Raw genomic sequence first — 9,396 nt, 5'->3', positions numbered from 1 at the left:
ATTACTCTACTGTTCTTTAACTTAGGGTAGCTTACCTTGTCTATGTAATGTGAAACCGATGTCTCAAGTTGAAGCACTACTCGTGGAACCGATGTCCCAAGTTGAGGCACTATTCGTAGAACTCTCTCAGCGAGACGGGATGGTCGTGTGCTAGTCTACTCATCCATCCATGCTGGCGAGCCCTTCTCGTAAGACAATATAGTCACCCCAAGTTGGGGAGTGACCGGATGTACTTGCCAACTAATACAATTACCTACGTGATTTCAAGCCCTCTCTTAGGACAGATCCGTACTTGACAACAACATCAAATACGTTAAAAAAAAAATTAATAATTTAAAATGTGTTTATTATAATTTATTGAATAATTTGGATGATTAAAAGTTTTTAAATATTAATAATTATTTTAGCTAATTGATTTTATAAATTTCTTCCCGAAAAGAAGATGGTTGATTCCTGCAATGCTCGAGTAAAAAATGACTACATAAATGAACTAAGACCACATCCGAACGAAACTGATCTTAAAGATATGATGGTTAAGAAATACTTAAAGAATTTATAGTCACGGCTTATTCTAGGGACGTGCACCTTCATTTTTCATGACACAATTTTAAGAACTTTAAGGTTGAGCGTTTTTAGTATTTGAGTAAGAACGAAATATCTTGAAAGGATCCGTGTTGGTGCGCGGGGAATAGTTTTCATTCTTAAAAACACTTCAAGACGAGTAAGTAGCGTGATCTGTTGCGGGAATACAGGAGAATCCCGAGCCATCAAGTGTCAAATTCGATTCCGATGTTTAGTTCCTTGAGGAGTTTCCCGCGTTTGATTTTTGGAAAGGAAAGATTTCCAATATTATTGAACAGAAAAGTAAATTACACAAACAGTAAACACGTTTGATCATAGCTTAAGGGATTCGTAGATCCCTTAAGAGATCAATTATTCTCGTGTATTTCTATGGCATGTTTTGACATAACATTAAGCGTGTACGACCTGTTTGGCAGCTTTGTCATGGTGAGCATCAACCCAGAAATCTTTAGCTCTGAGGTTGTCGTGATTGTGATCTTTGACAGAAAGATTTGTTTCGTTATCATCTGGATAAAATGAAGCACTTGGTCGTGGTTGTATGTCTTTGGAAAGAAGTTCGACTTCAACAACATCCGGATAAAATGAGAGGTTTGGTCGTGGTTCTATATCTTCAGCGACAAACATTTTCTTGGTATTGTCTGGATAAAACGATGCACTTGGTCGGGGTTCTATGTCTTTAGAAAAAAGTTTAGTTTTGACAACGTCCGGATAAAATGAGAGGTTTGGTCGTGGTTCTATATCTTCAGTGACAAACTTTTTTTCGGTGTCGTCAGGATAAAATGATGCACTTGGTCGGGGTTCTATGTCTTTAGAAAAAAGTTTAGTTTTGACAACATCGGGATAAAATGAGAGGTTTGGTCGTGGTTCTATATCTTCAGCAACAAACTCTTTTTTGGTATCATCGGGATAAAATGAAGCACTTGGTCGTGGTTGTATGTCTTTGGAAAGAAGTTCGACTTTAACAACATCCGGATAAAATGAGAGGTTTGGTAGTGGTTCTATATCTTCAGCGACAAACATTTTCTTGGTATTGTCGGGATAAAACGATGCACTTGGTCGGGGTTCTATGTCTTTAGAAAAAAGTTTAGTTTTGACAACATCAGGATAAAATGAAAGGTTTGGTCGGGGTTCTATGTCTTTAGAAAAAAGTTTAGTTTTGACAACATCGGGATAAAATGAGAGGTTTGGTCGTGGTTCTTTAACTTCAACGACAAACTTTTTCTTGGTGTCGTCTGGATAAAATGATGCGCTTGGTCGGGGTTCTATGTCCATAGAAAAAAATTTAGTTTTGACAACATCGGGATAAAATGATGCACTTGGTCGAGGTTCTATGTCCATAGAAAAAAGTTTAGTTTTGACTACATCCGAGACAAATGTAGCTTGTGGTCGAGGCTCGAGATTTTTGACGAAAAGCTTTCCATCTTCAAGCTTCAAAGTTTCGGTGCAATCTTCTGTTTCCTTTTCAGAAAGAAGTGAGTTTGGATCAGAATGGATAAATTCTTCAATTTCTTCATGCAACAACTTGTTGTCGATGAAATTTCTCCAGTGATGATCTCCTGGCTCGTACCTTGATTTTACAGTGTTTGCAAGCTAAATTCACCGCAAAAAAGCATAAATCAAAACATGTTCGAGTATACGAAAATAACTCAATTTCAATACGAAATGGGGTTAGAGCCGGAATTAGTAATTAATTACCAAAATAAGTAAGAAGAAATTGATGAACACGAGTCCCTTCATGTTTTGATATCACTTCGTTCCTCCTTTGTTGAGTTCCCTTAAAAAAAACCCACAAACTCTTCCTCTATATATACCTTTAATATGTTCATTTATTAGGTTCGAACTCCGATAAATTTTATATTTAGCTACATTAATAAAAATATCTCTAAACTGTCTCAAAAATGTTTCAATAATAACTTTAAACTTAAAAAAGAATTCAAAAATAATTTTACTGTTGATTTTGAAACAGTTATTACTTAATTTCAAAATACTCTTAAAACATTTTTAAAAATTTTAGAAATACCTTTAAACTTTTTTAAAAGTTCAAAAATATTATTAGCGTTACAATATTTCAAAGAATATCCATAAACGTTTAACTTTTAGAAAAAAAATTTAAATTTTTTTTACTGTTGATGCCCTTAAAATTGAAGAGGGAAATAATCTATGAGATGCAAATAGACGGCTTATATTCACATATTAATTATAATAATTTTTTAACAAATTTTCTATAAAAGTTAGGGCGTTAATAATATTTTTAAAAGTTCTAATTATTTAAAAAATTCGATTGACATAACTCAACCAGTACGTTCGAGTTGGATTATGAATTTATTTAGGTTGGATTGAATTTAAATAAATGAAAATTTTATGAATTAGATACGTTTATGTGTTTCAAGAAAACTAAATCAGGTTGAATTGAACCACCCTGGTTAATTTTAAATACATATATTTTTTTTTTTGGTTGACGATACAATTATATTTATTTAATTTTATTATTATTTTTTCTCCAACGACTCTATAAAATAATTTTTAATTATTTAAGAGGTAATTTTTAAAATATATATTGAAATAGAGTTGGTAAATCTGAATGAAATACTTAAAAATAAATAAAAAAATATTTTATGAACTAACATTTTATTTTTATTAAAAATAAAAATTTAAATAAATGATCCGAAATCTATCCCTTCTAAAAATTTTGTATTTAAATTAAATTTGGATGAGATCATTAATTAATAAAATTAATTTGAGTTGGATTATTTGCATTATTGTCATTTATGGTTGATTATTGCATTATTGTCATTTATGGTTGATAATGCAAATTAATGGATACTTATAACAAGAGAAAGGAGACTATATAGATGGAATTTATGAATGACTAATTATAGAAAGTTTTACAAACCTTACTTGTGAGGTTAAATAAAATTTAAATTTTTAATTTTTTTTAATTAAATATAGAATATGATTGAGCTCTGTTGATAGTCATTTGGGTTTTCCCTTTCGGGCTTTACGTCAAGGCTTTAAAACGCGTCTGCTAGGGGCTTTCGGGCTTCCCCTCAAGGCTTTAAGCATGTCTGCTAGGGGAAGGTTTCCGCGTGTCTGCTAGAGGAAGGTTTCCACACCCTTATAAATTGTGATTTGTTCTGGAAGGGGTGGGGAAGGTTTCCACACCCTTATAAATTGGGTTAAATTGTGATTTGTTCTGGAAGGGGTGGGGAAGGTTTCCACACCCTTATAAATTGGGTTAAATTGTGATTTGTTCTGGAAGGGGTGGGGAAGGTTTCCACACCCTTATAAATTGGGTTAAATTGTGATTTGTTCTGGAAGGGGTGGGGAAGGTTTCCACACCCTTATAAATTGGGTTAAATTGTGATTTGTTCTGGAAGGGGTGGGGAAGGTTTCCACACCCTTATAAATTGGGTTAAATTGTGATTTGTTCTGGAAGGGGTGGGGAAGGTTTCCACACCCTTATAAATTGGGTTAAATTGTGATTTGTTCTGGAAGGGGTGGGGAAGGTTTCCACACCCTTATAAATTGGGTTTCCACACGCTTATAAATTGTGATTTGTTCTGGAAGGGGTGGGGAAGGTTTCCACACCCTTATAAATTGTGATTTGTTCTGGAAGGGGTGTGTGCTAGGGGAAGGTTTCTGGAAGGGGTGTGTGCTAGGGGAAGGTTTCTAGAAGGGGGGAAGGTTTCTGGAAGGGGTGTGTGCTAGGGGAAGGTTTCCACACACTTATAAATGGTGATTTGTTCTGGAAGGGGCCTAGCGTCCTCGCTGGCACTCTTTCCTTTCTTCAATCGATGTGGGATCACCCCTAAATCCACCCCCTTTGGGGCCCAGCGTCCTTACTGGCNCTAGAAGGGGGGAAGGTTTCTGGAAGGGGTGTGTGCTAGGGGAAGGTTTCTAGAAGGGGGGAAGGTTTCTGGAAGGGGTGTGTGCTAGGGGAAGGTTTCCACACACTTATAAATGGTGATTTGTTCTGGAAGGGGCCTAGCGTCCTCGCTGGCACTCTTTCCTTTCTTCAATCGATGTGGGATCACCCCTAAATCCACCCCCTTTGGGGCCCAGCGTCCTTACTGGCACACCGCCTCGTGTCTACCCCCGACACTCTTTCCTTCCTTCAATCGATGTGGGATCGCCCCTAAATCCACCCCCTTTGGGACCCAGCGTCCCTACTGGCACACCGCCTCGTGTCTACCCCCCTTCGGGGAACAGCGAGAAGGCTGGCACATCGTCCGGTGTCTGGCTCTGATACCATTTGTAACGACCCAGATCCACCGCTAGCAGATATTGTCCTCTTTGGGCTTTCCCTTTCGAGCTTCCCCTCAAGGCTTTAAAACGCGTCTGCTAGGGGAAGGTTTCCACACCCTTATAAATGGTGATTTGTTCTCCTCCCCAACCAATGTGGGACATCACAACGATTATGATTTAAAAGACAGACTACAAACAAATAAAATAAAAGATAAAAAAGTGGTGAAATTTAAATCGCAATAAAAACAAAAATTTCTCGATTGAATATGAAATAAAATTCAATTATAAGAGGTTGTTGCGTAAATTTATTATAAACGAGAAAAAGAGTTTAGGATACAATTAGAAAATGAAATACAAAGATGAATTGACGTTCCATAACGTCCCCCTTTATGACCGTACAGCTTTCGAACACTCCTCCATCTTGACGGGTAGCCTGCGAGCACCGGACAAAAAAGAAGGGTAAAAGGGTGACTATAAAAATAATCAGTAAGCAACCTATTTGTATGTTCTTATCACATCCTTAACATAGTAGGTATCTACGTGCTTTATTTTGGAATAAAGGAAGTTCGAGCCTAGTCTCTATTGCCACTTGAGCATCTGTGGTGCCTCAAAGTTTTGAACGGTACCTTAACTGCTAAAGGACCCACTTTAGGTTTAGAGGAGGTGGTTCACCTTTTTCTGACATTGCAGGTCCGTGGAGCGACGAGTCCCATCTTTGGGTGAATTACTCTCTGTTCTTTAACTTAAGGTAGCTTACTTTGCCTATGCAGTGTAAAACCGATGTCCCAAGTTTAGGCACTGTCTCGTACAACTCTCTCTCTAGTGGGGACAGTATGATGTGTGTGCTAGTCTAATCATCATCCATGAAAAGTTAGTTGGCGAATGTTGAACACAACTCTCTGTGGGAAACACTCGCACACTTTATTAAGAACAATCGAGTAGAGATTTACAAAACAATCTAGACTACTACTCTGTATTGCTTTGGATTTCTTGGGATGATGAACTAAGTAGGGTGGAGGGTACAGTCAATTTATTTCTAAATTTTTAAATATTTTTCTTAAAATATCTAAATCATTTTCGTAAATTTATTAGTAAAATTCTAAATCATTAATATAATTAGTCAGTTGGGCTTAACCCTATTGAGCTAGGGATGATATTTTAACGGCTAACCCTTCCCATAAGATTATATAGTCACGGGGAAGTGACTCCATGTACTTACCAGCTACTAAGACTACCTATGTGATTTCACGTCCTCTCTTAGGACGGATCTGTACTACTTATACTTAAAGAATTGATGGTTAAGAAAAACTCGAATAATTGGTAGTCACTACTTATACTGAGAACGTGCACCTTCATTTTTTTTACTAAATCTGAAGAGCTTTAAAGTTACGCGTTCTAGTATTTGAGCATGAACAAAATATCTTGAAAAGAATTTGTATGGATGCATGGGGAATAGTTTTCATTCTTAGAAATACTTCAAAGCGAATAGGTAGCGTGATCATGTTGCCGGGATACATGAGAATCTCGAGCCATCCAATGCTAAATTCGATTCCAAATTTGGTTCAACGGTGTTATAATTTTTAAAATTTATTACTGAAACAGATCGTTAAAGTAGATCATATACTCATTCCATTCGGTATCGATCACTATTACATGAAATGAAAATCTAAATAGAAAGCATCCCCGCAGATAGCTTCCTCGTAATATTATTCATGACCACAACTTATTTTTTCGACATTCAAACAGAAAAGTAAATTACACAAACCATAAACATGTTGGATCATAACTTAAGGGATTCTTAATAGATATTTTTCTTCCTTTCTCTTTGGACATAGCATCAAGCTTGTGCCACTTGTACGTTAGCTTCGTCACGGAAAGCATCGATCGAGAACTCTTTGACTTTGAGATTGTCTCGATGAAATGTGGTACGTGATCGTGGCTCTATAGGTTTGATAAAAAGATTTGTTTTGATATCATCGGGATAAAATGTGATACTTGGTCGCGGTTCTATATCTTTGGAAATCTTTGTTTTGATATCATCGGGATAAAATGATGCCCTTGGTCGTGGTTCTATATCTTCGGCAATCTTTGTTTTGATATCATTTGGATAAGATGTGAGACTTGGTCGCGGTTCTATATCTTTGGCAATCTTTGTTTTGATATCATCGGGATAAAATGATGCACTTGGTGGTGGTTCTATATCTTTGGCAATCTTTGTTTTGATATCATCTGGATAAAACGTGATACTTGGTCGCGGTTTTATATCTTTAACAACCTTTAATCTGATATCATCCAGATAAAATGATGCACTTGGTCGGGGTTCTATGTCCATAGAAAAAAGTTTAGTTTTGACTACATCCGGGTCAAATATGGCTTGTGGTCGAGGCTCGAGATTTTTGACGAAAAGCTTTCCATCTTCGATCTTTAAAGTTTCGGTGCAATCTTCCATTTCCTTCTCAGAAAGAAGTGAGTTTGGATCAGAATGGATAAATTCTCCAATTTTTTCATACAACAACTTGTGGTCGATGAAATTTCTCCAATGATGATCTCCTGGCTCGTACCTTGATTCTATAGTATTTGCAAGCTAGATTTACCACAAAAAAAAATCGAAATCAAAACATGTTTGAGTATACGAAAATAACTTAATTTCATTACGAAATGGAGTTAGAGTAAGGGAAGATGAATGGAATTGCTAATCAATTACCAAAATAAGTATTGAGTCTAATTCAGTAGTTAGATACACACCCTCTAGCTCTAGCTCATTTGAGTTTATCTCTGTTGGAGGAACACGACTCTCCACAATGGTATGATATTGTCCACTTTGAGAATAAGCTCTCATGACTTTGCTTTGAGCTTCCCAAAAGGCCTCATACCAATGGAGTTAGTATTCCTCACTTAAAAACTCATGATCAATCCCTAAATTAGCCGATGTGGGACTTCCATCATCCAACACCTCCCCTCGAACAAAGTGCGCCTCCCCTTAATCGAGGCTCGACTCCTTTGGAGTCTTATTCATTTTTTACTGCCTTCGAGGAGGGGCTTGGCTCCTTTTCTTTAGGAATTCTTTGTTCGATATTTGAGGATTTACCAATCTATTGACACGACTAAGTTTAGGGCATGGCTCTAATACCATGTTAGACGAACACGACTCTCCACAATGGTATGATATTGTCCACTTTGAGAATAAGTTCTCATGGCTTTGCTTTGGGCTATCATTAATGTCATGTAACTCAACTTAAATGATCAGTATCGTATAGGCTGGCCCATATATGAAATTTCTCTCGATTTTTTTTTAATGAGAAATTACTTCAACATCGCTTGATCCACCCTCTAATTCATGCTATTTTCGATTTTTCTTTTTAAATTTCAAATGTTCATTATTTGTGATTCCGTAAATTATAAATAACAACAAGTTTGATCTTGATTGTTTGTGTAACAGTTAAAGCCAACGCATTTTTAGGGAGAGATTTTCACACCCTTATGAATAATGTTTCATTCCCCTCTTTAACCGACGTGGGATCTCACAATTTGGATAGATTAGCACGTATGTCTAATAGACAAAATCAATTGATTCTTAAGCAATTTATCCCCGTTCTTTAACTGCCTTAATTTTCGTATGTTATTTTGACAATAATTGTTTTTTAAAATAATTTTAGACCATTATATTCATGGCACTCGAGTAAGTTAGATAACCCTAATTTGGAGGACAATGCTTTTTACACGGATCCATATATTAAAACTTTACATCATAAACTTTCGATAAGCTGTTATACTCAAAAAATAATGAGCACTAAGATTTACGTAGAAAATCATTGATATGAAACCCTCTCTCGAAACCGATACGAGTGAGAATTTTGGATGGAAGAAATAACAATATTATTAAAATTAATGAAATTTGTTAATATTTTTTTAAAAGTTAAAAGACCTTTTAGTATCCACTTAAGAATTAAATTTGTAATTTAATGAAAAAAAAAAAAAAAAGTCTCAATTTAAGTTTATGAATTAAATTTGTAATTTAATGAAAATTAAAATATGTGACCTTAATAATTAATTGTAATAATACAAGCCTAATTAAAATGAATTAAATGGGAACTGAGAAGAAGATTATATTTTCAATTTCCGCCCCCATCCTAATTATTTATTTATTTATCTATTTATTTATTATTTAGCAATAACTTGTTGCCTCATTTTTTAAAATTATATTAAGTTTAACGTATTAAATATAAATAAATAAATAAATAATAATAATAATAATAATAATCTTATTATTATTATTATTCTTTTATAATCTTTTTAAAATAGTTATTGTAACTGTTCAAGCCTTAGTCCGACTAGTATCTCGCACTGTCGGATGACTGACTTTTATACTCTATTTGTAACTGTCCAAATCCACCGCTAGCAAATATTATCCTCTTTGAGCTCTCACTTCTGAATTTACTCTCAAGATTCTAAAACGTAAAACTATCCATCGATCCAATTTCCTAGAAATGAAGATTAAAATAGCTTACAAGAACGAGCTAAAAGTTCCCATAAATAGGCATATATGAGCTCCTTTGGAAGCTTATACCA

At 35.3% G+C, this 9,396-nt stretch overlaps 2 protein-coding genes across 5 annotated transcripts; both read right to left on the bottom strand.

Moving 5' to 3' along the window:
- Nucleotides 1–823: 823 nt before the first annotated feature.
- LOC111811956 (protein PELPK1-like) lies at nucleotides 824–2,350 on the bottom strand. Of its 4 annotated transcripts, none has more exons than XM_023699037.1 (3): nucleotides 2,278–2,350; nucleotides 1,713–2,172; nucleotides 824–1,514 (listed from the first exon to the last, which is right to left on the bottom strand). In XM_023699037.1, the coding sequence occupies exons 1-3, from the start codon at nucleotides 2,317–2,319 to the stop codon at nucleotides 973–975; spliced, it is 1,044 nt and encodes a 347-aa protein (XP_023554805.1). In that variant the 5' UTR covers nucleotides 2,320–2,350; the 3' UTR covers nucleotides 824–972. The 4 variants fall into 4 exon arrangements, with proteins under 4 accessions (XP_023554805.1, XP_023554804.1, XP_023554803.1 ...); XM_023699036.1 differs by having other exon boundaries at nucleotides 824–1,650; nucleotides 1,717–2,172; XM_023699035.1 differs by having other exon boundaries at nucleotides 824–1,680; nucleotides 1,747–2,172.
- Nucleotides 2,351–6,664: 4,314 nt separating this feature from the next.
- LOC111776415 lies at nucleotides 6,665–7,276 on the bottom strand. The gene has a single exon (XM_023655851.1). It carries the CDS (start codon nucleotides 7,274–7,276, stop codon nucleotides 6,665–6,667), a length of 612 nt encoding a protein of 203 aa, XP_023511619.1.
- Between the last annotated feature and the right edge of the window lie 2,120 nt (nucleotides 7,277–9,396).

This window comes from Cucurbita pepo, chromosome LG15 (assembly GCF_002806865.2).
Source record: "Cucurbita pepo subsp. pepo cultivar mu-cu-16 chromosome LG15, ASM280686v2, whole genome shotgun sequence".
Taxonomy (NCBI): domain Eukaryota; kingdom Viridiplantae; phylum Streptophyta; class Magnoliopsida; order Cucurbitales; family Cucurbitaceae; genus Cucurbita; species Cucurbita pepo.
Note: the sequence above shows the minus strand (reverse complement) of the source record. Positions and strands in the feature narration are given on the sequence as shown.

Bases quoted from the DNA above. Each gene is read 5' to 3' on its own strand.
- LOC111811956 (XM_023699034.1), bottom strand. From the start codon at position 2,319: ATGAAGGGACTCGTGTTCATCAATTTCTTCTTACTTATTTTG. The intron at 2,173-2,277 runs GTAATTAATTAC...CGGTGAATTTAG, and splicing joins ATTTCTTCTTACTTATTTTG to CTTGCAAACACTGTAAAATC.
- LOC111776415 (XM_023655851.1), bottom strand. From the start codon at position 7,276: ATGGAAGATTGCACCGAAACTTTAAAGATCGAAGATGGAAAGCTTTTC.